The 27,917-nt window shown below is 46.4% G+C and overlaps 11 protein-coding genes across 11 annotated transcripts; 3 read left to right on the top strand and 8 right to left on the bottom strand.

The window, feature by feature from the left end:
• Positions 1-42: 42 nt before the first annotated feature.
• On the bottom strand, positions 43-1,619 carry FSST1_010269 (uncharacterized protein; the record flags this gene model as incomplete). The annotated part of the gene is made up of 5 exons (XM_083233282.1): positions 43-194; positions 243-329; positions 402-626; positions 673-730; positions 777-1,619. 5 exons carry the CDS (start codon positions 1,617-1,619, stop codon positions 43-45), a joined length of 1,365 nt encoding a protein of 454 aa, XP_083079965.1.
• Positions 1,620-2,409: 790 nt separating this feature from the next.
• FSST1_010268 (uncharacterized protein) lies at positions 2,410-3,096 on the top strand (the record flags this gene model as incomplete). Its single annotated transcript, XM_083233281.1, has 1 exon — positions 2,410-3,096. One exon carries the CDS (start codon positions 2,410-2,412, stop codon positions 3,094-3,096), a length of 687 nt encoding a protein of 228 aa, XP_083079964.1.
• Positions 3,097-5,585: 2,489 nt separating this feature from the next.
• Positions 5,586-6,413, bottom strand: FSST1_010267 (uncharacterized protein; the record flags this gene model as incomplete). Its single annotated transcript, XM_083233280.1, has 1 exon — positions 5,586-6,413. The coding sequence occupies one exon, from the start codon at positions 6,411-6,413 to the stop codon at positions 5,586-5,588; it is 828 nt and encodes a 275-aa protein (XP_083079963.1).
• A 155-nt stretch (positions 6,414-6,568) lies between these two features.
• Positions 6,569-7,681, bottom strand: FSST1_010266 (uncharacterized protein; the record flags this gene model as incomplete). Its single annotated transcript, XM_083233279.1, has 1 exon — positions 6,569-7,681. One exon carries the CDS (start codon positions 7,679-7,681, stop codon positions 6,569-6,571), a length of 1,113 nt encoding a protein of 370 aa, XP_083079962.1.
• A 1,713-nt stretch (positions 7,682-9,394) lies between these two features.
• FSST1_010265 (major facilitator superfamily domain-containing protein) lies at positions 9,395-11,049 on the top strand (the record flags this gene model as incomplete). Its single annotated transcript, XM_083223726.1, has 2 exons — positions 9,395-9,599; positions 9,653-11,049. The coding sequence occupies 2 exons, from the start codon at positions 9,395-9,397 to the stop codon at positions 11,047-11,049; spliced, it is 1,602 nt and encodes a 533-aa protein (XP_083079961.1).
• A 480-nt stretch (positions 11,050-11,529) lies between these two features.
• FSST1_010264 (NAD binding domain of 6-phosphogluconate dehydrogenase-domain-containing protein) lies at positions 11,530-12,650 on the top strand (the record flags this gene model as incomplete). The annotated part of the gene is made up of 3 exons (XM_083233278.1): positions 11,530-11,554; positions 11,610-12,493; positions 12,558-12,650. 3 exons carry the CDS (start codon positions 11,530-11,532, stop codon positions 12,648-12,650), a joined length of 1,002 nt encoding a protein of 333 aa, XP_083079960.1.
• Positions 12,651-13,958: 1,308 nt separating this feature from the next.
• On the bottom strand, positions 13,959-19,159 carry FSST1_010263 (uncharacterized protein; the record flags this gene model as incomplete). Its single annotated transcript, XM_083233277.1, has 11 exons — positions 13,959-14,381; positions 14,449-14,564; positions 14,620-14,823; positions 14,884-15,487; positions 15,541-15,909; positions 15,961-15,993; positions 16,046-17,131; positions 17,186-17,439; positions 17,496-18,233; positions 18,283-18,414; positions 18,505-19,159. 11 exons carry the CDS (start codon positions 19,157-19,159, stop codon positions 13,959-13,961), a joined length of 4,614 nt encoding a protein of 1,537 aa, XP_083079959.1.
• A 1,007-nt stretch (positions 19,160-20,166) lies between these two features.
• Positions 20,167-20,709, bottom strand: FSST1_010262 (uncharacterized protein; the record flags this gene model as incomplete). Its single annotated transcript, XM_083233276.1, has 1 exon — positions 20,167-20,709. The coding sequence occupies one exon, from the start codon at positions 20,707-20,709 to the stop codon at positions 20,167-20,169; it is 543 nt and encodes a 180-aa protein (XP_083079958.1).
• A 19-nt stretch (positions 20,710-20,728) lies between these two features.
• On the bottom strand, positions 20,729-22,507 carry FSST1_010261 (Zn(II)2Cys6 transcription factor domain-containing protein; the record flags this gene model as incomplete). The annotated part of the gene is made up of 6 exons (XM_083233275.1): positions 20,729-21,510; positions 21,561-21,874; positions 21,936-22,061; positions 22,116-22,171; positions 22,280-22,409; positions 22,458-22,507. 6 exons carry the CDS (start codon positions 22,505-22,507, stop codon positions 20,729-20,731), a joined length of 1,458 nt encoding a protein of 485 aa, XP_083079957.1.
• A 152-nt stretch (positions 22,508-22,659) lies between these two features.
• On the bottom strand, positions 22,660-24,695 carry FSST1_010260 (major facilitator superfamily domain-containing protein; the record flags this gene model as incomplete). Its single annotated transcript, XM_083233273.1, has 8 exons — positions 22,660-22,986; positions 23,043-23,256; positions 23,314-23,460; positions 23,517-23,759; positions 23,817-24,191; positions 24,238-24,322; positions 24,377-24,387; positions 24,433-24,695. The coding sequence occupies 8 exons, from the start codon at positions 24,693-24,695 to the stop codon at positions 22,660-22,662; spliced, it is 1,665 nt and encodes a 554-aa protein (XP_083079956.1).
• Positions 24,696-25,266: 571 nt separating this feature from the next.
• On the bottom strand, positions 25,267-27,768 carry FSST1_010259 (transcription factor domain-containing protein; the record flags this gene model as incomplete). The annotated part of the gene is made up of 4 exons (XM_083233272.1): positions 25,267-26,832; positions 26,883-27,460; positions 27,507-27,587; positions 27,642-27,768. 4 exons carry the CDS (start codon positions 27,766-27,768, stop codon positions 25,267-25,269), a joined length of 2,352 nt encoding a protein of 783 aa, XP_083079955.1.
• Positions 27,769-27,917: the final 149 nt, after the last annotated feature.

Genomic DNA, 27,917 nt, shown 5'->3' with positions numbered 1-27,917 from the left:
AGAGAAGACTAGAAATCTAAGTAATGCCATTATAATAGATACTCATGGCTTCTTCTCAGCATCTGCTTTCTCCAACATGCTCTTCAACGTAGGATCTCTCCTAATGAACTCATTGATCATAGCCATCGTTTTGATCGGAGCAGCAAAGTCACACGAGAAGCCTTCACTAGTCCTACACATAATTACCACACGATCTATCGCACAGTTAGCTTTGTGTCTCATCAACATTACTGTAAGCGTACATCTTCCAAGAGCGTTTCGTGACTTGCTCTCTCCAAGCACTACCATCTCCTTCCTATAGCTCGTCTTGTCATAAGACTCGGGCGCCGCTTTTGAAAGGTCAATTCCCTGCCATGCACCACTTCAGTTTGAAGAGCTGTAAAGCTTATGATGAGGTTCACATATGAGCATCAGCTGTCCAGACTTGGCAACTTCTGGGAGAGTCTTTACTCCAGCTTGGATGTCTTCTTGTCCTAATGCCTTATTGACAGCTATCCTGCTCTGTAGCGCGATTTCACTTAGTGGGGTTGAAGGGTTGACTGCAAAGTTGGCTGTTGCGTAGTGTACCGCATTATGGATGAATCCCTCGCCTTTTTCGCCCTTGAGTTCTGGGATACGATCTCGCACTTGGCTTGTTAGCTGATGCCCATGGAAATATGATTTTGAACTTACAGTTAATTGTTGAAGATAAAGATACGGTGTATTCGGACTTGAGACTCCTTCTGGCAAGCTGCTTCTAATTAGCATATAGTTGCTGATCATGGGTGGAAACGTACCTTTGTAAAAATCGCCGTGATAATGTCACCGTTACTGATCTCATCCGCTGGAATGTGTTTACCCTCCAGCGACTTCTTCACTTTCTCTCTCAAATTGCTCACCACCCGTAGAGGGAGGAAAATAACATGAGACTTTTCCTTCTTCTCCTTCGCCATATCGAGAAGAATCCTCCCTACTACCAAAGCTTGATCCTTCTTACTGCGAATACGCATTCTCCCAATTCTGTCTTTCTGCTCAACTTTGACGTTGGAGAGTCTTTCGCTTCCCAAAACATCCTCCTTGAGCCCCACCATCTCTGGCGGTGTTTTACCATCGATGACGGACAACCAAGCCTTGACGATATTGGCCACTCCGCCCTGGTCAGCAAGGACGAGAGGAACACTGATCGCCAAGATTGCTCCATCGCTGAACTTGGTCAAATGGATAAACAATAATGGGGAGTTGGGCGGATCATCTTTGCTTTCAAAAGGCCAGTCTTGAGGCCGAGCCAGCTTATCAATCCTATCCATAGCTGGCAGGAACGTGATACTATCCCCAGGATGCACGATCTTCGACATTTCGTGTGTTTCGCCGTAGGAATACCCAGCACTGACTGACGACCATCTGAAAATCTCATAACCATCTGAGAATACGTGCGGGAGGTGATACTCCAATCCTTGTTTTTCGGATAAGACCAAACCAGCACCCAGCTTTTGCCAATGGTTTTTGATTAAACTTTCAAGCCCATCCTTTAGTACTTCTTCGTCAAGTGGATGGTCGGTGATAAAGAAGGTTCGTGTACGGAGGTTTGGTATTGGATTTGGCTGATCGCTCCAAGAAACGGGAATCTTTTCCATCTCCATTGCCGGACATGCAGCAGTAAAGAGCCGAGTTTCTGTGCAGTTTTGTGTAGAATTTATAATACTTGGAAGATTAAAGAGTAAGCATTGCAAGTAAAATAAAATGGCCCGTGCCATACCATCAGTCAAAGAACAGAATCCTGATGTCAGCTCTAGTCCATATCAAGTTAATCTTGTCATCACATTACCCAAATCGGACCAAATAGGATCGGCCTTATGATTAGATTATTGAATTGTTGTTGTTTCTGGTTAATTGGTTGTCAACTTGTTATGTGTGGTAATATGAAGAGATAAGGAGACCATTCCAGCTTACATGTCAGACCAGCTACTCTCTACCAAAAGTTGCATCTTGCTTCCATCCGCATAGCAGTCAGCGCTTAAACGAGTCCGTTTACGATTGTAGTGCCTGACTTGCGTATTTCAATCTGCACGCAACTTCGATGTATTGTTTATAGTACTCGGCCTTCATTAGAACATATCTTCTAATACGATCTCGCGCCGCGTGAAGTTCGTCACCAGCTCGAATTCTTTGCTACTTGCTCGAGTTCCCTGAGATCAAGATCCGAAAACTAACCAGAATTGAGAATTGTTTATTCACTTATGTAGGTAACAATTAACACCCAATAACCAACAGCCATGAACCAGGTATTGATCAGAACCCTCGTATGTTCTGCCTCAGGCCATAAAAGCTCAAGGATCCCCGCCACTGAACACTCTGTGAAACTATCTGTTCCTTGGCTTGCCGTCCTGACGTCTCTCAATGTTTGACAGCAATTTCTTTGCAGCTGCCAAAATGCCAAAAGCCAGAGAGAGTTTCGATGATGTGGCGTGGGATAAGAATGACAAAGATTGGGAAGAATCTCAGAAAAAGCTCAGACTCAAATCTACCTGTCGCCAGGTCGAGGCTTTGGCCGAGAAAGCTCTAGGGAAGACATCGGCATCACTTGTGTCACCAATATTCTTTGGTGGTTTCAATGTTCTCTATCGAATTAAGTTTGAACAAGATTCTTCCGATGTTATTGTTTGGCTACCTTGCCCAGATCTTGTCCAGTTTCCAGAAGAGAAGACCCTCTACGAGGCGGCAGCCATGGCATATCTTGCCGATAATACCATTATCCCGGTTCCAATCCTCTTTTACCATACTTCATCATCAGATGTTGGACCTGCTTTAGTCCTACAACACATAAAAAGTGTTCGGGACATGTCGGATGCTTTCGCAATTCCCAATCAAGACCCAGAGGAGACCCCAGTGCTGAACCCAGGTATTGAAGAGGTCACACTTCGGAAGCTACATCAAAAGATGGCTGTTATTGTCTTGGAGCTTTATAAACCTACCTTCCCTCGAATTGGGTCTTTGACTCAAGTTGAAAAGGGTCGCTATGAAGTGTCCGGGCGGCCTATCAGGTACTTGACTAATTCTGCCTTATATATGAGAACAAACTGTAACTATCCAAACAAGAAACATGATTCATTAATATGACCTCTTTGCATTTTGAAGTACCCTTTCCATACGATTTGAAAGACTTCCCGTTTTCTATTTTTACGCAACTGGCACTAATCTTCTTCCCTGCTGATATTTATGAGTCCAACTATCCTCCATCTGTCTTCCAGATTCTCTTGCCTAAGTATCAGGCTGTAATAATAACCATCAACGGAGAGTAGTTATTCGCCTATGTGCCCTACCCACTTCCAAGTAATCAATCTCGGTCATTGAATCTTTTGCGTAAGTTATTGATGTCTCTCCGGACTCTAGACCAATAGCATCTTCGATTATCCTGCACAGACCTTCTACTTGTGGTTTGCTATCAGCATCGTTTATGTAGTATCGTAGGGCTGAAAGCCGAAATCTTCAACAGAATCACTAAGTCTTGATGAAGTTTCTTAGATACGACCTTCGTCGTTCAAGTTGCGCTGCCCTCTGGTCGACAAAGATTAAGTTGAGATAACATCGTTTCTCTTCTTCATCTACTTTTAAAGCGTCCAGAAGCTAAGTAACGATTGCGTTGTTCAGGATCTGAAAGTATCTCGTATACGGTTTATAGCTTCTTAAACTTCTGTTTTTTCAGCAGTGGTGATCGAGCTATTTCATTTGTTGATTTTGCTTTTTTCTTGTTGAAGCGTTTTGACTTTATGCCATCTAAATGACCTGAACGGGTTAACGCGTGTATGACGTATTTATTTTGGCCGCCTACACGTTTAGGCATACGAGATTTGAGCAGTTGGAGGGTTATCGTCGTGATTCGTGATTCGATATCGCGAGTTGACGCGGATGTAACTGGCGGCTCACGGTACGTATCCCTGAATGGCCGTAAGTGGCTAGTTGTTGAACGTTGTTGGTTTGACCGTAATTGACTGTTTTGACCGAGGGCTGAAAATGAACATTCGGTCCTGGTGTGGTTGGTGATGACGCGAGGTTTAGTTTTTGTGGTGCATATACGTCACAGCTGAAAGATAAACTTTGGCTGTAACACTAGCTCCTACTGTACTAATTCTGTCTCTATTGAGATTTGGTGTCTAAACCTTCCCAGTTTTAGTATGTGCATGACTTGCACCCTACAGTAGAAGCTAGTTATATTACACGGTAGGTGCAAAGCAACAGATAAACTAAAAGTATCGTATGCTACTTAACGTGTCATACCAGCGTCATGACTTTGTCTTCCCCCTCTCTAACCTGTGAATACAAATATTTCCCATTGATCTCTCCTCCTTGTTATTGATGTTCTGCTCCTTTGTTGTCTTAAATGACCTATGCTATCTAACGCTTCTTTCTGAAAATGCCGTCCCTCCCAAATCAGTTTCGCTGTTGTGACTGCAACCGTGACTTCAATACAGAAGAAAGTCTTTACCAGCATCTTGAGAACAGCCCAGCACACCCACACAGAGTATTCCAAAAGCGTTCAGGATGCAACATGTGCGGAAAGACCTTCCACAGCAAGGCTGCACTGAAACAGCACAAGGCCTCGATTCGACACAAGCCATTATGCCACATCAAATGTCTAGCGAGTGGTAAATGTAATAAAAGATTTGATTGCCCGTCGGCGCAGCTGCATCACTTGGAAAGTGGAACTTGTCCATCAAAGATAGGAAAGGCACAGTTAAATGCAGCCATTATCAAGAACGACGTAAGAGGGATCATCACAACCCAAGGATCTAGCATACGACTATTGGACGATGACGTGTCTGAGACTTCGACATCGTCGACAAGCAGTCCACTGCTGACTCCTACGTCTACGGAATTCTTTGAACCCTATCCATCGCCAATGCGAAGTCCGAATTCAAGTATTTCGGATATATCAGGCCTCACTGAAGCAATTAACCAGCGACTGGGTGTTGCAAGTGAGTTTACACAATGTCCCCTTTGCCCACCCAGATGTACCCGTACGTACGGTCCTGGGGCCCTGAGACAACACTTATCGTCAAACGTTCATTCCAAGATGCCCCTAACTGTGGGTCGGGGTATACCGAATGAGATATCGTTCCATTGTCCATTGACCCTGACGAAGGGCAACCACGCAAGGAAACCTCCAAAAAGCTTCTCGACTGTGAGCGGTTTGGTACAGCATGTTGAGAGTGGTGCTTGCTATGGGGGTAAAGAAACATTGCGTCTCGCGATCGAGTATCTCCAGAGTGAAATGAAGACTTTGAATCTCGGTGGGCTGAAATTACTAAATTGATGTTTGGATTTTCATCTGTAAATTTATAATCAGCAGTGTAGTGTCTGGGGTTGGATCGGTGATCTCGGTGCCACCTTATTAGTGGCAGATTAGATCATGATGTAGGGTACACGGACTTTCATTACGACAGATAACACTTCGTTTTATTGGACTTCGTAGGATACGCTACATTTGCAATACAAAGTTAGCCCAACACCACTGATACATACGGTCATTGTGGTGGAGGTTCGATCTGCCCAAGTCCCACAGAACTGTCCGTCCCTTTGAACCTAGTACCAAGAGGTACGCATCCTCTTCAATAGAAAAGAAGGCTGCGGATTTTATAGAGCATTAGGTACTCTGATGTATAGACGTGCATGATGTCCTGCACTACATCTAGCCACTCTGGTCGAAATTTACCTGCGACCGTAGCGTTACAGAATTCCCAGTACTCTGGATACCATCCTGAGATCTCCCAGTCTATGATTATGACCTCATATTTTTGTCTTTGTGACCCATCTGACCCAGTCCTCTTAGCAAGAATATTTTTGGGTTGTAGATCCCCGTGTGTGAATTTGACTTGATGGTTGCATAGTGTTGCATTCATAAGTGTCCGTAGTAGTGTAAGATGTGCCTGAGGCTCATATTCCGCTAGCCGCTTGAGTATACCTTGATTAAGTTCCTCTTCTGTGTTGAAAGGACCTGATGTAGATGGGTCCTGACCTGGGGTCCAGAAGATTCCATCGAGAAGTGGCTGTCGATCGACAGAGCCGAAATAAGAGGGTGACTGTGTCTCAAGGCTGCGCAACTCCTGTAAGGCAGCACGGAGTTGGTTGGTAATTTCGAGCTTGTCAGATGCTTCAAGTGACGGCCAGAGATCTCCTAAGGTTTTGCCATCGATATACTCCATGATGATAAAGGTAACCCCGGTCTCTGGCTCTACTATTGTCTCAAAGAGTTCTGGTACAGGAACCCTGCTGTTGGTAGATACGAATCGGAGGGCATCGGCTTCTTGGAGGGAGACAGTGTGGCCAAACTTGATTGCAAAAGTGCCCACTTTCACAACTTTGGCTGATGCATCAGGGGGGCTGAGAACTTGGGTGGATGCTCGTATTTCCGCGATGGTAGGAGTGCGAGGTGCCATTTTGTCTCGTGGCCAAATATATGGTAGAGGAGATTGAGAGATGGAGGCTTGAAAGCGAAGAGCAAAAAAGGAAAGGCCCCGCAAGCGATATGTGGTCTAAAGAGATGAAATCAGGCAACAGCCTCTTGAGGATGCCCCACGTATTGATTACATAACTATCCCCCATGAGTGCAGCTTGTCACTGCATAAAGTATCGATCCATATTCATCTACTGCTTCCAACCATCTGTCCACTCTCTTGCGCCTTTCGACAACCCCATCCTCATCAAGATCATCGGGAATAGGCCATAGTTCATCAATTCGAAATATACTGTCAACCCAGTCCGCCAGATGAATGTTGTACATCTTTTCCCACTCCTGTCGGACACTTGACTGCCACAACGCCTTACTTGACGGTGCTGGTAAGCCTTTCAACTCAGTCCCCAGATAGATTGAAAACCCATCCTGAGCGGACAGCACATTGTCGAAAAAGTACATGGTGAACAACGTCCGTCGTTTTGCTTCTGCTACAATCCAGTCTTCCCACTTTGGACGGATCCCTTGCTGCTCCGAGACAGACATGAGACCTCGACGCGAACAGACGCAAGCGATCTCTTGAAGCTTGATCACAGCCTGTCGTAGGAAGGGAACCGGACCACCGGGCGTAAGATAGAAGAACAGAACCATTGAGTATATCAGATGTGCTTGGAACGCTGCAAGTAGACTAGCGTCGTCGTATGTCGCGTGTTTGTCGTAGAGGTTGTTCATTTCGCGTTGTATGACATCAGCGGCAACTTCTTGGCTGCCTGGAAGGGACTGTTCGCATATCCGAACAAGGCTCATACATGTTGAAAGAGGTGGAGTTATCAATTCTGTGGTGATTTGAGACGAGTGGATGAACGGAGGTATGCCGCGGCCTCGAACCATCATGGATGCGTACGATTTGAGGATGCGGTAGACAAAACTCATTATGTTGGGGGAGTATTCCTTAACGGTTTGTCCGGGCAAGGGCACATATGAGTTTAACCAGCGATTTTTGATGTCGTCGCTATTGATTGGACACACAAGCGCGAGATTTGAAAAATCCAGAAGTTCTGTTTCTTTTCCACGACTGTTTAGTCTGGTGCTACTCGATAGTAGCGTTTGTACGGCGGCTGAAAATGAGCTGATAGGAGTACTCTCAGTCATGATCTCTATAGAAGAAAGAGTTGAGCTTTGTGTCCGTTCTCTTAGAAGTGAATCTTGAACACTATCGATAGTTATGTCGGGTGTCAGATTAGAATAGTCCATTTGTGTCTCATCAAATAAGCTTGTATCATGTTCATCTCTGGCAGGCTTTGCTACCGGGTAGTTACAGTTCAGACCACGGAGTGCGCATCGCCTGCACGTTCCCGGCCTTCGATCACATTTTGCTTTTGCAGAAGAACAGGACTGGCAAGCTTTTTGCCGAGAAGTTGAGTATCTTGATGATCTTGTGGGTGGCATGAGCTGTCTGCTAAACTGGAGGAGTTGAGATAGGAATGAACAATCACTCCAAAAGTCTTGGTACAAAGAAGGATACATTGAGGGACTGACGGAAGAATGATAGCCCGACACTAGAGCAGTATCCCGGACCAATCGGAACACTTCAGAGCTTGCATGGATCCCCCCCTATCGTTTGATCCAGGTTCGGGAAATTCGTGTCGCGTCTACTCGCGTAATCCGTAATGTGCATTTGGTAAATCATAGCCAAATTGCAGCTACTATTCATTAAAAATCGGCGATGCTTAACTTCTGATAGAGGTCTTTACACATCAAGACTCGCTTGAAGACAATCCAAGATTTGTCAATTTCTATTTCTTTATATTGCCGGTCATTTATCTACATTATCCTAAAAGGACTTTAAATAAACTCATCAACCGATCTAAGACTGGATCAACGCCTCAAGGGCCTCATGAAGGGTCATAACTTGCACATTCATTTTTCCGAACAGACTGCCTAGCAAAACGTCAGAGAACCGATCTATGTCGGTCACTGGTAATTCCATCACATTGTCCGAGATAACATAGATCTCATAGTCGAGGTCCGTCAAGTGGTAAATGGTGCTCATAACAACACCGGAGAGGGTCAATCCAGACTGCGAGCAATTGTGTTACAGTGAATGAATTGTTGTATCAGAAGACGGACAACATACAATGATAACGGTATCAAGTTCCGTGATTTTAGGATCTGTTCTAAAACGTTGCCAGCACCCGCGTACCATCGAGTCTTGGACAGGACGATATCCGCCTCACCGACAGTAAAACGGGAATCAATTTGTACTCCTGGAAAGCCTTTTTCGAACATGTGAAAGCCACGGACGATTTCTGCAAAAGGCTTCCTGTTATCAGGGTGTAGCTCTGTCTGTGAAATGTTTGAGAAACAACGACTGGTGAAGATGGTGCTTGGCTGAGGTTGATGTGCGTGGACAGCATCATTCCACCGAGTGTAGTATTGAATGAATAACTGTCCTTGAGGTGTATTCTCAGTGGCACAGAGCCATCAGTCAAGATTCAGGACAACATAGTTATCCCCAAAACTCAAAGCTTGAGCAACTAATTGCGAAACCATTTTGGGATTGAAGACAAACGTAAATATAAGTAACGTAGGAAATCCCGTATTAATAAAAAGAATAAATGAATAAGTCAAGCCATTGAAATGATGATGGAATTATTCCACAGGCTATGAGACAATGATCCGTAGCTTTGGTGGTTATTAGTCGCCGGACCTCGGAGTTGAGCGACAAGCTACTTTATTATGTGCTTGCTCAACTCCGAACTCCGCTAATAAACCCTGACGCTACGTCACATTTGCTCAAACATGTGAGAATAAGGTTGCTCTTGGAGCCCTATATTTCGTGACAAACTGCCCTCATCGCATTAATTAGACTTTGAGAAGACCCCCATCAAATTATAGTATAAAAAGAACCATCTATCTTTATCTTTTTACATGACAGTATTTCTACAATCACTATCGCAAAACAAAATGAAAGCTGGACCAAGCCAAAACCCGCAGGCAAATAATGCCCACCAAGACCCGACCATGTTATCCACCCCGAAGCCTGACGAATTGTCAGAGGCAACTGAGTCTCCTGTAGACTCCCCACCATCCACTTCTGAAGAGCCGTATAGTATCTTCGACAGACGCCAAACAGCCTTTATTGTTACTCTTGTCTCTGTCGCCGCGACATGTAAGTTACCATCCCTTTCGCCGTTTGAGTCACTCTCGCTGACACTGGCACAGTCTCAGGGTTTGCTTCCAACATCTACTTTCCCTCCCTCCCTACTATCGCTCATGACCTCGACGTCTCGATCGAATTGATCAATCTCACGGTTACTTCTTACCTCATCTTCCAAGGACTAGCTCCCAGTCTATGGGGCCCGATATCAGATGTCAAAGGCCGCCGCGTGGCATACATGCTTACCTTTATCGTCTTCCTCGGAGCATGTATCGGTTTGGCAGTGGCTAAGAACTACGCGACTATGGTTGTTATGAGATGCATCCAGAGCACTGGCAGTGCTAGTACGATCGCTATCGGTTCAGGTGTCATTGGAGATATCACGACTCGAGACGACCGAGGTGGGTTCATGGGTGTCTTCCAGGCAGGACTTCTGGTACCTGTGGCAGTAGGACCAATCATTGGTGGCGCTCTGGCTGGGTCTCTTGGTTGGAGATCAATCTTTTGGTTCTTGGTTATCTACAGTGGCGTCTTCCTGATTTGCTTATTTTTGCTCTTACCCGAGACACTGAGGTCTATCGTTGGTAATGGAAGCCGGACACCAAAGCAGGCCATGGCTAGATTTCCGCTACGACTCTATCAAAAGATCACCACGACAGAATGGAATCGCAATGGAGATCCCGCGGTGCCCATTGCGAAGAATCATGTCGACATCACAGGACCTTTCCGCATTCTATTCAGCAAGCAGGCAGCTCCCATCATCGTCTTTCTCGCAATCTATTACGCTGTTTCGCAAATGAGTATTACAGCTATGTCTAGTCTATTTGAGGACAAATATGGCCTCAGCGAGACTAAGATTGGACTGACCTTCATTGCAAATGGTGTGGGATCAATGATAGGAACATTGGTTACCGGGAAGATACTCAACAAGGACTATCGCCGTGTCAAGGCTAGACATGAGGCTAAGTCGGTACGGGGCAATGGAAAAGGGGACAATGAAGCCATGGATGTACAGAAAGCTCAAGAAGGTGACTTCCCACTCGAAACAGCACGCCTCCGCCTCGTCCCCTTATTTTCTCTCCTCCAATGTGTTTCGATCCTACTCTTCGGCTGGACGATCCAATATCACCACAAGGTTCACATTGCCGTACCAATTGTATCGACATTTATCACGGGTTGGACTGCTGTTTCCACGCAGTCGGTGGTCATGACATATCTCGTCGACGTGTACAGCGACCGCAGCGCCGCCGCTAGCGCCAGTCTCAACCTTGCCAGATGCCTGTTCGCTGCAGGAGGAACGAGTGTTGCCATGCCCATGATCAACTCTATCGGTGTCGGGTTGGCATTTACTGTTTGCGTTGCGGTGCAGGGCCTTGCCATGGTAAGCTTGGCTATTCAATGGAAGTTTGGCAGAAGATGGAGACTTGAAGCTGAAAACAATCGAGCGAAGCCTAGTCTTTGATCTGGGTGTGTGGAGTGAACAGTTGACCTTGGATGGAAAGTCATAAAATAAAGATTGGTTATGGAAGAAACGTTGTCCAAGTCTTGTGCCAATCAAAGGACAAGATTGGCACGGCCCGTCCCCACAACCTACGAAAGATGTAGTCCCGCTTACTCATCGCGGACCGTACCCGCCACCATGAAGACCAAGTCATCAGAGTCAATGAACGAACCATGACAACTGCAAGTAGACCAAGGTAGAATTTGAGAGGGCAGTGATGGAAATAATGTTCACGTGAGCGGGTGAAGACGGGGTGATGTATGCAGGCGACTAAGAGCCTTATTCCCTGCAATTGATGTCTAAGAGCATGATAAATAACAATCAACCTCCTGTCTTGGGATCACTCAACTTCTCCAGAAGAATACTCTTGTCACTTCCTTAATTAGATAAGTATTGAGTCTCGAACAATATACCTATCGACATTCATCAGACTTTGCAACAATGGCCACAGATTTCGGTGTTATCGGTATGTTTTCCGAGTTCGAATCAACCATGACAAGATGAGTAATTAATTCATTAAGGCCTTGGTATCATTGGCTACGGCATCGCCAGCAATCTGCGCAAGAAGATCCCTGCCACCACAACTCTTCACGTTCTGGACCTCGACCAAAGCATCATTCAACGACTTATCAATGAGTTTGGCAGCTATGGCAAGATCGAAGTCTCCTCTTCACCAAAAGATCTTGTAAACAAGGTTGGCGCTGGAGTCGTCCTTTCCAGCCTCCCTGCAGGTCCACATGTTCGAAAAGTCTATCTTGACCCCAAGAACGGCGTCATTGCAGCTACCAAGAACCCTGAGCGACTCATCATCGATTGTAGCACCATTGAGATCGAGTTCACACAGGAGCTTGGCAAGACAATCATTGACGCTGGACTTGGTAGCTTTGTTGAAGCTACTGTATCAGGTGGTATGTGGGGTGCTAATGCTGGAACTTTGTCTTTCATGGTCGGCCATGCTGAACCAACTGAAGATGACAAGGTTGGTAAACGTATCTACGATACTCTATCCCTTGTGGGTGTACCTAGGACCATTGCCTTCTGTGGCGGCCTTGGTATGGGCCAGGTTGCCAAGATTGCGCACAACTATATCACTCTCGCCAACAATTTGGTAGCAACTGAGGGGATGGCAATCGGGCTCAAATACGGCATTGATAAGAAAGCTCTCTTCAAGTGCATCACAGAGGGAACTGCAAATTCTTGGGTAATGGGACTTGAACAGCCAGTGCCTGGTCTTGTCCCTGAGGCACCTTCTAGCAACAAGTACAAGAGAGCATTCGCGCCAGCACTCAGCGTGAAGGACCTTACTATCGGTATCAATGCTGCAAAGAAGGTTGGAATTGCACCTACAGCAGGTGAGGCTGCTGTTAAGGCATTCAAAGAAGTTGATGCTGATCCTCGAACCCATGTAAGTGCAACTTCCATTCCATCAGTGACATTTGAAAACCAGGAGCTGACTTGCCTCGTGTTAGGATCTCGACCACACGTCTCTGTGGTTACACGTTTATGGTAATCTTGATGAATGGGCAAAGGAAAACCTCAAGGATCCCTCAGCTAAACTATGATAACAGTGAGGCCTGACGGAGTTATCAATGGTGGATTATGTAGCTTACTGAATACATACGTCTATGCTTTCTATCCTATTCCTTCTATTGAAATTTCTGGATTACTCTATTCTATTGAAGAAACTTGTTAAGAAATATGTATAAAAACGATTTATTAGCGAAGTTTGGGAACCTCTTGTGCATTCGATTATTCACTGACAACTACCAACATCATAGTCTTATAGCATAATACCGGTACATCGCAAGATACACGAGACTTTTCTATCCAGGTTGCAACACTCTTCTTCCATCAAAGGGCATGATGTATTAACACAATGCTATCAACATCATATTTCACAGAAGGCTCTTTCAAATCATCAATTGCATGAGCATTTCTATTTTCAATCTGTTGCCAAGCAGGAGGTTAAGGGTCGATCTCCAAATCATCATAATGTAGGTGCGCAATAAGCGCAAACAGCGTCGACGCAAAGATTTAGTGTCCCATGAAATCCTAATCGACTACTACTTAGATTTAATCTGAAACAGCGGCTCACCGAGCATATCGGCATAGAAGGTTGTATAATTATTTCCAGGCTCAGTGCTAGGAGCAATTCGACCATCTGATTCCATCCGTGGAACATCGGCAATCAGTGGTTCCGTCCATTCCGCAAACAAATCCACAGCGCGCAAACGATGACTTGGTGTAGTAGTAGCCAATAGAAGGTTCTGAACTGTCGTTAAAGCATAACCCCCGGGATCATCGCAGTTTATGACCCTGTCGAGCGCGACAGCCGCCTCGCGAATCAGGCGGGCTTTAGTAAGTCCACCGACCCGTGGCGGCCTGATATTAACACCAGTGATACCCACTGCATGCGCCTCAAAAAGATCTACTACGGTGATGATACTCTCGTCGAGAATAACAGGTAGTCCTGTTCGATGAGGGTCTTGACTAGGAAGCTATGGCGGACTTACCGGGATGTTATTTTGCCTAGTGAGTTGCATACCCTACGATGCTATATGGAAGCTCATGCAGTACTTGGCAGTTGAATATTAAGGAGATGAATCTCCTATCACTATGCTTAACAAATATCCGTTATCTAATGGGTACAAGGAGGATAAGAATGCTAAGCTCGAGAAGATTCAAGTTCTTGTGTATCTATTTGCGAGTTTCTTGACTACGTTTCAAACCACTGGTTCTATTAGTATTCAATATAACGTCGTGTTGGAGGACAAATAGTATGTTTCCGATGTCCTAATATAAACTTAATTCTAGATAGTGAAAAAGCTCTATTAACTCAAATTTACTAAAAAACGCTTCCTTCTAGCCTTTTAACTCTCTGGCACATCACAGTTCTTCATAATCCTCAAAAATGCCATCTCTAGCGTTCCCATCCCAACCGTGTAGTGTGCAAGCCCAAGGCTTGTCCAGTGTTGCTCCAAAGTCTCCATTAACCTCAGGACAGTGCTCTTCCCATCATCGGGTAAGCTTGATGCAACCGGCATAACAAAACGAACTTGTCCACCTAGATTGATGGCATCGAAAGAGGCTTGCGGAAAGACATCGCGAACCCAGGACTCGAGTTCTTGCATCTCTGTACGTGAGGAGCCCGGTGCTGTTTTAAGCACTAAATGGACGTCGTATACATTGCTGTATTGCTTTCGAAGTTGCTGACTTGTGCCAATGGCCAGGATGCGTTTAGACATGATAGCTACCTGGGTTGCTAGCTCATCAGCTTCTTCCATAGAATGCGTCTGAATGACAACAAATTAGCATGTGTATTGTGAACGATGAGTTGAGCAGACTGCGGAACAGACTTACAACCAGTAAGACGGAGCGCCCCGAGCTAATTGAAGAGAGCATCTTCCACATCTCTCGTTTCGCAAAGGCGTCCATTGCGGAGCTTGGCTCATCAAGGATCAGGACTCTGGGGTTGCCTGCGTACTTGTCAACAATAAATTCAAAAAGGACCGAAGTCAAGGTACTGCTTACCCAGTAGTGCAATCGCAAGGCTCAATTTCCTCTTATTGCCGCCTGACAGGACATGGGTAAGGCGAGAGGCATAAGGTTTCAGGCCAACCTTGGACATGACCAGCTCAACGTTCTGCTTTATGTTGCTGATGCCCTTGATCCGGGCATAGAAATTCAGTTGCTGTCTAACAGTGATCTTATCGAGAGCGTCGAATTGTGGACAAACTGTGTCATCATGTTTAGTAACCGGTGGAAAGATGTGCTCGAGAAATAATTGAAACTTACCGCCAATGGATTCCCTCGCCATTTGAAGATTCCCTTGCACTTCAACTCCTTGCACATAAATTCTGCCCTTGTCTGGAACGATCTCCCCACGCATCATGTTTGTAAGCGTCGTCTTTCCAGCGCCATTGGGGCCGAGCAGCGCAACAACCGAGCTCTCGCCTATCGCTAGCGATACCTTCTGGACCGCAAGTTTCTCTCCGAATGACTTGGTCACTTGTGTTACACGAAGCAGATCCGAGACGGACCCCTCGTTCCCGATATTATCCATCTCAATGCCATGGTCATTGTTTGAGATAGACTCTTCAGCATTAACCTGCTTCGTTCGACGCCACGGCCAAGAGAAAGACTTTTGACCATCCAGCCAGACAAGAAGAGGGAATAAGTAAACAATCTGGATAACAAGCAGCATAATAGGTCCGCCATAGGCATGGATGTCCCCTGGGTTAGTAAGTAGCTTGTAGTCACGGCAGCTAACGAGCCAGATGTTAAGGCCAACCGCCATGGCCCGGAACAAATTCATGATGGGGAACAACAGGCCGAGAGAGAAGGATACTGCGTCCAGAGTAAGGGTAGGGCTGTTGGGACTCGGGTTGGTTGCGCCGAGCTGACTAGTTAGCTGACGAATCTCAGGGAGGTCACTGAGCAGACGGGACTTACCGAGAAACCAATCATGGTGATAGTGAAGGTACCAACCATCGAACAAACCGTCAAGCCAAAGGCCGCCAACTCAGATTTGGCATATAGAGACATAATATAACTCCACAGCATGCTCGCAATTCCATAGAGCCACATGACTGGGAACATGTAGCCAGCAAAGTACCAATTCTCGACATGAGCCGAAAGGGCGAGCGTTCCCAAGGAAGCAATGATGGTGACGAAAATCATGTCAAAGATCATGTATGAGGCCCACAGCGGGTATGGGCGGACGTTGTTGGAGTACTGAAGGGCTCGAACCTTGTGCAGCTTTTCGTAGGTCGGGTAGAGGGCGAAGAAAGCAGGGTAGAGAGAGTGGAGGAAGGCAAGTATCTATGTCGATTAGTAAAGCTTTGAGGCAGAGAAAGTATAGAAAAGACTCACTATTGCAGCAATCAGGCCGGAGCCGGCGTCAGCCTAAGAGACGTACTGTTAGTACTGGTTGGAAGACGGACTAGTTGAGACTCACGGGCGTTGAGTTGCTGAAGAAAGCCAGCTGAACTGTAATGGGAACGCCGCTGGCGGCTTGGCTATACAGGTTTTGCATCAAGACGGGTGTGTCATAGCCGTGCTCGGGATTGTAGGCAATAGTGGCCTTATCTAAGTCATCACCAAAGTAGATGGCGCCTGGAGTAAATTTCACCGGTTCGCGCATGCGGTTTTGGAAGGCTTTGAAGCCGTTTTGAAAGGTGAAGTCGGAATCGAAGTTTTTGGAATTATACCTCTTTCCGATGGGAAATGTGTCGATGACGCCAAACACACTCTTACGTGTCGATTGCGGGCCTACAAGCATTGACATGACGCCTGAGCCGATCTCGTCGGTGTATCCCGATGCAGCAATGTCAACTGACCATGGTTCGTCAAAGATGGATGGCTCAGAGCTGACGCATAAAGGCAGCTCGAATGGGAATGTGTCAATGCCTTCCGTAACCTTTAACAGTGAAGTGGCGGCTGGTGAGAAAGCCAGAGGGAGTGTCATGGCTACGATGTACCACCAAAAGTTGCTGCGAAAAATGGTAAGGCGTTTTACTGTCAGAGCTACAAGCTGCTGGGTGAAGGTGGTTCGGGTGCCTGAGGACAGTTCTCCGTCCGGCGTTAGATCGACCACAGTGAGGGGTGTCAAGTCGTCTTCCAAATTGGGTGAAGTCGTCTTCTCCAACTCCTCAGTGTCATTGGCGACTTGTAGAAAGACATGTTCGATTGTCGGCCCCGAGACCACGGCATCGGACAGCCCTGCCGCTTCCAAGGATGAGAGGAGCCTGGTAGCAGAGACCGAGTCGGGTGTGTTGAAGACCGTTTCGCCTCGGTGGACGACTGCTGGAAATTGCGTCTGGGGAATGTCGTCAATCTGTGGCACGTGAACGCGGTATCCCCCTCCGTACAAGTTCTTCAGCTCTGCAGGTGAGCCCTGGCACTTAACATGGCCGCGGGAGATGAGGACAACCTGATCGGCCAGGACATCGCATTCGTCAAGGAAGTGCGTCGTTAGGATAATGGATCGCTTCGAGCGCTCGGCCAGGACGATATTCCAGATGGCTCGGCGTGACACTGGGTCCTATAATTGGTCAGTAACTAGTCTCGTAGCCAGGTTGCGTTGACTGGACCCTACCATTCCTGTTGTAACCTCGTCCATGAGGCAGACAGAGCTTCCGCCAGCAAGCATGCATGCCAACTGAACCTTGCGCTTCTGTCCACCACTGAGTGTTCCAACCCGGCTGTGCATCTTGAGACTTAAATCGCACGACTCGACAAGCCTTTCCAACTGTCCTCGAGTTGAATTGCCTCCCTTGATCATATCCCATATTCTGACATGCTCCAGAGTCGTCAGTTCGTCCCATTGTATGTTTCGTTGCGGACAAAAGCCTGTTGCCGAGAGTCAGAAGTGGCCGTAGGGAGTTCGGATGGGAGAAGGTCCTTACCAATCTTGGACGCCGGAGCATTGATCTGGATTGACCCGCTCGTCAGTCTCTGTCTTCCGGTGATGAGATCCATTGTCGTCGTCTTTCCAGAGCCATTAATACCTAGCAGGCAGAGGACCTGCTGCTTACTGCTTGAAAAGGTCATCGAATTAACGGCAATGACGGGACGACGATTGCCGAAGCAGCAGCACATTCGTTTCCATATACTGGCTTTGTATGTCTTTGTAACCCCGATGACTTGGAGGGCCAATGAAGTGTTGGCTGCTTTAGGGCCTGTCTTGAATTTGCGCCCGCGGCGGCTGGTCCCATGGACAAATCGTTCGATCGCGATGGTGACCAAGGGGAAAGCAACGATGCTCAAGCACAAGCACAACCAGAGCGTCCCGATGGTAGCGTTCTGTACCTCGAAGCCAGGAGATGGGGGTATGGCGTAGATGTTGGTCGCTTTTCCTGCCTTTTCGTATCGAGCCATAGAGTTCAGAACAAAGACGTAGCTGCAGCTGGGAAACATGATGGAGAATGCCATGGCGACGCTCGCGGTTATCGGTTCTGTTTGGCTGTCGAGAAGCTGTGAGAATGCAGCCATGCCGATCAAGGCAATAACGGCGAGGATGGCAGAGTATCTGATGGCAAATGTCGCGCCGAAGACGCAGCCGCTAGTCAGAGCCCATCCGGTGAGGATTTGCCAGAGGATGGTTATGCCGGCACTAGAAGTCGGAAGAAGCAGACTAGAATAGACTGCGAGAATTAGCACAATCCAGACATTATAAGAAAGCGCCTTTCTTACTTCCTCCTAGTATAATCCAGGACGGTAGGTATATAATATCAAATGCGATAACATAGCTCAGCACTCGAGCAGAAAATGCACCTCCGCCCATAACATCAATCAGCTGCGTCATACCTGACTCGCGCTCTGATGCTATAGTGCCAACAACGTGGTAGACAAGGGATAGCATGCTTGCAAAGCATACGAGATTCAGCCCTCCTAAGACCATATCGATAAACTCACGGCGGTGCACTGCCTTGGCCTGTTCCTGGGTAGTGCGAGTAAACATGTACATGTCAGGGACTGCTGACGAATTAGTGATGGCCTGGTCGATAACGAGTTGCAATGGGATATAGGGGTTCGTCGCCGCCTTGGCCGATTGGAAGACGTCGAAGCTGGGTCCAACGTTGGAGGACCCGCACCGCATCGTGTAGTTCCACTGTTTATTTCCGCCATCACTCAGGGGAGAGTCGTTGAAGATGACAGCGGCATAACAGTCTGTTTTTCCATTAATGTCGGTGGGGCACTTCTCCATCAATTTCTGCTCGTCCTTGAGTATTTCTATCTTGGCTTTTTTCTCAAGCGGTTTGACCACGTCTTCGATCACAGCGGAGACGTCGCTTCCCGCACCAGAGGGCTGTATAATGAAGAGTTTCGCGCCATTGGGAATGACTTCGGAAAGGATCGGAGCGGGTTTGGGATTGCCAATGCCGTACTTGTTGTTCGAGGAGGTGAAACTCTGGACTCCCAGTACCAGCGAGAGAACGAGGATTGGTATGACGAGGCAGCGAATTAATGTTGATAACCAGTGGCGAACGACCGTGATGAGCAGAATCTTCTTTGTCAATGCTTGGGTCTGTCGAAGCCAGAGAGTAGTGCTCAGAGAGAGCTTATTCATTTTGAAGATAGTGAAGTGATTGCTCAGTGCAGAGAACGTGTTCTATAGAAAGAGCGTGGTACGCAGTGGTATTTAAGGAACTAATAAAATGTTTTTCTAGTGTTACGTTTCTATGTCCATTAATGCCAGAGCTACGGCGTGTCGCAAGTTAGTCTCGGTAGAGAGATGAATACTCAGCCTCGCACTTACGTTGCGCATAACCTGTCCCAGTCTAATCTCCTCTAACACATTTAGTGGACATAGTCATCGCTCACCTAATGACTGACGAAAAGTTCATTCAAGTAATGTGCGCAACTAAATCCTACGGAATATATGCCATGTCAATGTCACTGCCCCATTTGAAAGATCCAACGGTTGCGACGCTAATGCTATGCTCTAGTCTACTTTAAGACTAGAAGGTTGGCTATACGAGAACTATTATCGTTATTGCTTCGCCATGTTTCAGCTTCAACATTAAGCTAATCTCTTTGGGATCCGGGATAGAACCTTTTAGTCTGCATTAGTCTACACCAATAGCGATACAGATACCGTATTAACTCATGAAACTCGGTAGCGCGTTTTTAACATATGCAGGTTTTCATAGGCCTAAATAGATAGAGGCAGCCTCTGTCACTGTCTTGCCTCTATTTGAATGGCTTAGACATGCCTTTCTAACTATGCTTTAACCCTTGGGGTTATTAGAGACTCTAAACTCTCCGCCGCTAGCACCCCACATTAATATAATCGGAATTTTTAATAGGGGGGGCTTCTCAAAGTCTAATCGATGCAATGAGACGGTATGTCACGAAACATAGGGCTCTTATTTTTGCTTCCCTGTCAAATTCACTTACCCATTCTAGTTACAAAACCCGCCAAGACGCGCTAAATTACCGAGCACCGCATAAAAGCCCTGGTGTGCAGATGGCTCATGCGCTAACACCGACTCAAAGCGCCACGGTAGTCAGGCAGTTGGAGGTCTGTATGGAACATGCAACAGCAGCTAGATTTAGGAAAAGTTGTTTTTTATACTATAGAGTGTCCATCATGTCCAGGTTCATCCAATCATTAATCGCTCTTCCAAAATCTTCAGCTTGCAAGAGAAAGTCGTCCTGATCTACCGCACCAAGGTCTGGTGGATTGTCGCTATTTCGGTACCCAAAAATATTAGACTCCTGCATTCTATTCCTACCAGGAGTAGCGAGGTTACCCAAAGCATCGTAGGGATCTTTATCCTGAGGTGCGTACGCCGAGATCTCTCTCAACGCTCCCTTATGGCCGGAAATACCTGCTGAGCCAACTATAGCAAAGTCTCCCCCCACGTCTTGCTCACCATGTTCAGCATCCAAGGTGATTGTATCATCATACATGGATTTATCTGAAGAGTCCTTATCGAGGCCTGACTTTTCGTAGACGAGAATTTCCCAAAGTAATTGCGCGTCGATTGACCAATTGTTATCACGCCGATCACTACTCGCTGGGAGAGTGGTAATGCTATCCTGCAATTTGCGGAGTTTTTGAGTCTTACAACTGTCAGCAGTGATATTATTTCTCTGACGCTTGATAATCACCATAGTGAAGACAACCGGTAATTTAGAACCCATACGGTCTAAGAACCGCATGCGCTATCGTAGGGTCAATTAGCTCAAATTGTTTCTTTTCGACCAGATCAAGGTAACAGATAATCCAGGCTGTATGTCTCGAGATCAGATCAAATGACTGATACATAAATGTCTGTGGGATCATATGTCTGAAGTTTTTGAGTCGAAGGGATAACAGGAAGGGATGGTTTAATAGAGTTGGCATAGCTGCGTGGATGAACTGGATAAAAACCCATGGTCCCCAATAATCTCTGCGCTGCTGTAGTACCTCTGGGGGAAGTTCGCCGAAGTGATTTGTAGCAAAGCGGTAAACAAGAGGAAACCGGCAGTCAAGTTCCAGGTTTCGCAGATTGACTAGCGCATAGTCAGACTGGGTGCTCCAAGGCGGAGGGCTGTCCGACCCAACTCTCATCGCTGCATATGCCCTTGCCAAATGCCAGACCTTGGCTGCTTGAGACATGTAAGCTAGGATACCTCGACTTCCATTCGATTCTGTATCAGCGCTGGGTTGGTATGATAATGTGAACTTTTCGGCACGGTGGTTGATCAGTTCCAGAAGATGGTTGGCACTTTGGAACAAGCCTTGTATATTAGCAGGTTTTGCAACATCGGGAATAGATCCTTGTAAGCTCTGCAATAGAGAGATGTTTTGAATACACAGAGAGTAATCAAAAGAATCTCCTAAGCTGGAACCAAGCGGTAGTCCGCTGGCAAAGTAATGGGCCATGTCGAGGTCAAGTCCAGCCTGCATCACATACCCGTCTAGAATCTCATCTGTGAGTTGTCTTGCTGAGAGTTGCCGGGGATTTGGACTTTTAGCTTACCTGAAAAGCTGATCATGCTGAGGAGACAGAGAGTTTGTAGCGTGGATAGCTTTATCTTGCCCTTGGAAATACGGTCTGTTACCAACTTCCGACATGACGCAGATAACACATTTAAAGCCTCTTGTTTGTTGGAGATCAACTGTCCAGGAGGGAGCCGATAACTGATCATTTGAACGGCGAGTCGGAGCTCCTTATCGCGACCCTTAAGAGTACCAAGAAAGTTGTCTTGGCGAAAAAGGTACATTGGCTGATTATGACACCACGTCTGATAGAGCTGGCCTGCCCTGAGTAGTTCCTGATCTTCCGAGATCGATCTATTCCATCTGATAAGCTCACGATACCCATCATCAACGGTGTTTGTTGATGTAAGCTTACAGTTCAGAGACACTTCTCTCACGTGCTGGCGTGACATATTGTGCCTGTACGGTATTCTGACCGGAAGCCCCCAATGGTGATACAGAGGGGGTAAACCCAGTGGATGTGGCAGGTGGGTTGAGGTGACTATTAAGAAAGTTATTCTGATCGACTTTCCTCCGTGCAATGGAACTGGTTTACCTGAGCGTTTGTAGAATTTGGTCCATTTTGGTTTCTAGCGCATCAATTCGGTCATGCTGTACAAATTGTTAGCACATGTAGTCAAACGGTTTTAATGTTGTCAGAGGCACTTGTATGAAAGTAGCTTAGGGCCTAGTTTCACTCTAGCATATCTGTATACTTACTATACCTGAAATCTGACCCTGGGTCTCTTGGGTTGAGAAAGGCTCGACGGACTTGTACTCGCAAGGTTGCCCTAGGCGCTGACAGAACGAACACACTGGATGTTCTCCAGGGCATTTCACCTTCTTACGTCTATAGATTTAGTTTATAATGACCGATTGATGCTATGTTACAACATACCGACAAGGAGCGCAAGCGCGATGTGTTCTTCTCTGTCCTGTGTCCTGCATTTTGTAACTGAGGTGATATAAATATGGTCGTCGTTAATGGTAGAAGCGGGGGTGGGACCGATTCTGAGATTTTGCCACGATGGAGCATAGAACCCGCTCACGTGATAGTATTTCTCTGACTGTTACTTATGAAATCTAATACCTCTGTAAAGCTACTTAATCTCCTTGATTCTGTTGTCCTCCACATTCTTATCCTCGATATGAGTCTGTCCGATGAACTGATCACCAACCTTGTCGTCGATAGCATTCGGTCCTAGCTTCTCGTTGGCTGCCTCTTCGTTCTCCTCTTCTTCAATAGCTCTCTTGTACAGACCAGCTTTGATATCGCGTCTCCAAAGGAATTGCCCAATCATAAACAGAGTTAAGTAGCAGCAGGTGAGAGCAACATTTGCCGAGAAACCCTTGGTCCACCGAGGACCCTCAGTGATAGGAAACGCGACCACATTATACCAAGTGAAGAAAGCCCAGCCAACAGTCATCTAGAGACTCATGTTAATTCAGAGTCAAGATAGAGGTTGGGTATATTTCCGCTTACCATGGCACCAGTAGTGAAACTTCTTGCTTCGTTATCGTCCTTCATGATTAAATGCACCCACGGGAAGAGCATAGGCGTGATGCAGGAGCTCATTCCAAGGAGGAAGTACGCGGCGAAATGCAAACCGAGAGGAATGTTCCAGACCAAAAGAGTAGAATGGCAGAAAAGAAGGACAGTTCCTGCGAAACAAAATGGTACCCAAATCGGATAGACCCTAGACAATATTATTAGCTTTGAGTAAAGAGACAAATGCCAAATTCTGGAAACTCACATAACGAATGACGGAACTACGATACCGACCACAATTGCGAGGGCTTGGACTCCAGTTGGCACGATATTGATCATCTCGACGGAGTATTGGCCAGTCGACTTTACCCAGACGATCATTTGACCAGCAACCCAGGTGGTCAGTTGGAAGCTATGGGTGTTAGTTATGTTTAAATCTATGCTGACTCATGACTCATAAAGACTTACCAGACGTAAGTGCTGACAGCGATATAAAAGTGCCAGTTGCGGAAGACGCGCTTGAGCATCTGCTTGCCAATCTTCTTACTCTTCCTCATACCATCATCTTGCATGCGGGCCTGAGCCAGCTTTTGGTCTTCTTCGCTCAACCACCAGACACGTGGGCTACTGGTAGGAACGCCTGGATAAAAAAAGAAGCCAGCAATGGCGATAGGCAATGAGATGATACCATCAATAATAAACACCCAACGCCTGCAGAAAGCCATTAGCGAATTTTACTTATGCGAGGATTGGGATCTTTTAACATACCATCCTGCCATGCCTCCCTTTCCATTCAGACCAGCATGCGCAGCAGCCTGCATGTAACCCCCAAACATGGCACCAATGTTACTCGAGACATACCAGACACCGGCGCGCTTGAACACCTCGTCCGATCGGTACCAGGAGGACAGAATGTACAAAGAGCCCGTAGCAGCTGGGGTTTCGAAAAGGCCCATCAAGAATCGCATGCCATAGATCATTGGAGCGCTGTTGTTGCGGCACTGTATGAATGTGATGATTGACCAGAGAGTTTCGCAGATGGGGAGAACCCAGCGAGCATATTTGGGTCGGGAGATGAGAAGCATGCAGGGGATTTCCATTACCAGATAGCCAATGTTGTAGAAAGTAGAGAACAAATTGTATCTGTATTGTATGAGAAGAAGAACTGTTGAATGGGAGATTAACTTACTCAATGCCTTTGAGGTTGAGTTCTTCTTTCATGCCTGAATTGTAAGCATTGTTGATGTTGGACTGGTCAAGCCACTTGATGAAGTCTAGGAGCTGTTAGTTTGGCCTCAATCATTTTCAACATTCAAGAACAATCTTACACATGGAACAGCTGCGAGGAATTAGTGATGTGCCAGACAAAAGTTGGCAAACTTACATAAGTGGTAGAATAGTTCGATCAAGTTTCATTAACAGTCGTTTCTCTTCCTTGCTGTAATGACTAGGATACCAATTGAAGATGTAGAGCCAGGCGAGCCAGACACTTTTGGCCTCTGGCTTTGTTGCCGAACTTACGACAACCCCATTCTTCACCAACGGCTCAGGGATTTCCTCGGGGTTGCCAGCGATATCGTGACGACTCTCGGGTTGTTGATTGGAAGGATGGATCTCGAGACCATTGTCCCTCTGTTGTGAAGTCATGGTGATGGATTTCAAAGTGACTTGGGTCGACGGCAGTGTTGAACTTGATTGTGTTGCACCAGAGTCGAGTCATGAGGTGATGAGACTTGACAATAAAGCTTCTTTTGACTCTCTTATTGTATCTGTAGATCCTCTAGAAATCTGGGGTATCATTACCCCGCAATCCCGCCCCCTTAGCGTGACCCTAGTTTAAGCATGGTCTGTCACCCAAAGCCATCCGGGGTAAGTATGTCGGAGGAATGTTCTCGGGGTGCGGAAGAAATGGAGAGTTTGTTGATAAGCAGGGAATAGCTATGGAGGGAGAGTTGGGTTCACATTCCAGCCAGACGTTCATCAACAATTATCTCATCTTTAATCATTTAGGCTCAATTTTGTCACCCAGCCACGAGCCATGCTCGGTGGTAATCAAACCGAGACAGCGAAGAAACCATTACAGGCAGTAAGATTCTTTAACTTTTGTTTTTCGGGGAATTGTGTCAAACGTGAACTGCTGGTCTGTCACATACGTGTCTTCCATCAGACTAACTCAAGTGTAGTCAATAGCAAATAATATAATGAATTGTAAGATTAATTAAAAATGCCCGGCTTCCTGTTCAGTCTCAAATATTCCATCATCAAAGCTTATGACGCGATCCATATCTATAAACTCTGCATCAAATAACATTTGTGGAATCATACCTAAACCTCCACTACCTATACTAGCGCTTCGTTGCCCTATTTGACCACTGACTACATTGGGTGTAGAATCAGGGAAGTACGCGTTGGCTGTTACATTCTGCGGTATGTACTGAGGTTGTGGTCCTTGCACAATAGTAACGCCCGTATTCTGTGACAACGGAAGCAGCTGGCTGTGGTCATCAAAATACTCATTCGCAAGCGGCGGGTGTCTGTTATCGTGATCCAAAGATCTTATCGCCTGTTGATCCTGTGATCTGGGTATCTCGCCTAAAGACTGTGAAGCTGCTTTCGAGTGCTTCACCTCAGTAGTATAAGCTGAAGGATCAATACTAAAAGATTCGTCTTGAATACAACGAGTGTGCAAATTGATGAGAACAGCCTGATACTTGGAAGCCAAGTTCTCCCGAGAACCAAGCTGATGAGGTCCCGCCCACCGCTTCGCCATAGTCTCCAAGCTTTGTGTCAATACCCAGAACTCAGGTAATAGACACTCTGTTGCGCAATACCTCCAATGTAAAAGCAAGACTCTGGCAGCAAGATACACACAAAACGCAAATTGATTGCTCAGAGGACCTGTATGTGCGGCGGGTTTGAGATAGTTGTTTGTAATTGTAGCAATCTCGATAGCAGCCGCTTGACAAGTGTCAAGGCTGCAGAAACTGGGAAGCCTCGTTCTAAAACTCCAGTCCAAAGGTGGAAAGGCAATGGGTTGATGCAGCAAGATCATAGACGCATTATGCGTGATATGGGCGAGAGTGAGGTTTGGATCCATTCTGGACGACTGCTGGGCAATGTTGACTTTCCACTTTTTAGGAAGTAACATCTTCCAATGTACTAATCGAACATCAAGTTCTTTGAATCTTGTAAGCCAACTGCTCAGATCCTTGTGGTCCTTAATATTGACCTTTTGTTGGAGAAAATAACTCGTGACACGACTCAATGACTCGGTTGCTTCTATGCAATAAGCAAAAGCTCCAACCGTTGACATATCGATGGCAGAAGTCGCTGCTCCCGGAGATGTCATCGTCTCTGATGGGGTCATGTTGTCTTCTTCCACAGTAGCTGGCGCACCGCTGGAGTGTGATGGAAGAAAGGTAATGGGATTTCCAATACGTCCAGCTGATTTATCCCAAATACCAAAATATGGCGTAGAAACAGTTTCTTCTTTTCGCCAAGTTATTCCATCACATGGTAGACGACGATTAACGTCGTCGGATGTAAGACTAGTATTCCAAGCCGTGGTGACTGAACAGTATCGATCGAGGTTGAATACACACCAAAAGACCCTCCGTCTTTCTTCAGCTTCTGTCCAGCTATGCGAAGAATTTAACGATGTGTATGGGCGAGAGAATGATGACCGATCAACTTCCTCACATTCTATTGTTAGCTGGAGATATTCAGCCATACGGGTTAGAGCACCGATGAGAGGCCATGCTCGAATTTCTTCACCGTCGCCAATCTTGCTGAGTTGTTAGCCAGAGCTTCATGAGAGCACGAATATGAACTTACATCGCGAAAACAGATAATTATCAGAGCCTGTAGGTTCTCCACTGACAGACTCCTAGTAGCTTTGGAAATTACCCAGTCCCTCATGTCGTCTTGATCGCCAATGATTCCCTGCATTTTCTCCACGATATCCCTTTCATGTATATGATGAGATGCAGTCAAGATTATGGCATTCAGAAGTGGTAGGACATTTGCATCGTCGCCATGATCTTGGAGTCGTTTCCTGAATCGAGCTTCATGTATCATCGGTATCCATGGATGGATCTGTCGAAAGTATGCATCAACTACTCGATCAAGAGTCTCATCGTTTGGTAAGGTCTGGTGGTTGACGATGCGAGACCTTGGTCGTTGCCCACTGTCGCTTTCTGTCCGACGGCGCTTAGAAATAGGTTCGTCGCTTCGACTTGAAGCATCACTAAACGATGGGTTGCCAAGTTTACATAATTCTTTTGCAAGAGAAAACAATAAGCTTTGCCCATCTATGGTCTCTTGGCGTGGGTTTGTGTGACCTGTCGACGTTTGCACAGAGCGCAAGCTCTCCAACGTGGTCTGTTGTTTCGCAATTGTTCGTTCCAATGCATCTATCCTCGTGTTAATAGAGAAAGTGGATGTCTTATTATTACCTACCAAGTCGTTTGTGTACGTTCTCAATAGCACCGGCTTTCATGCCGGATTTCGCACGTTTCGTTTCATAAACGCAATCTTGCCCTAATTGCAATCAGCAATATTATTTAACAAAGTGGAGCATCGTTGTGGACATACCAGTTTTACGACAATGCTCACAGATTGGCGTCTCTCGCGAACATCGAAGCTTACGTCTCCGACAGCAATTGCAAGCAAGGCCTACATCGGTCGCTTGAGCGGACTTTTCAGGGCTGTCGTTATCCATTGTATGCCCCGGACGAAGTAAGGATACGCTATCCGAGTCGTATGTGATTATGGCAGAGCAGAAGATAGGAGTTCGACTGACCCCGTCTTAGATGATCCGGATGCCGCTTCAATTACCCCGAAATACCGAGCACCCCGCACATGCAAGGA

This window comes from Fusarium sambucinum, chromosome III (assembly GCF_050947815.1).
Source record: "Fusarium sambucinum isolate potato_lamoka chromosome III, whole genome shotgun sequence".
In the NCBI taxonomy this organism is placed as follows: domain Eukaryota; kingdom Fungi; phylum Ascomycota; class Sordariomycetes; order Hypocreales; family Nectriaceae; genus Fusarium; species Fusarium sambucinum.
The sequence above is the reverse complement of the archived record's forward strand: the minus strand, read 5'-3'. Positions and strand labels throughout refer to the sequence as shown.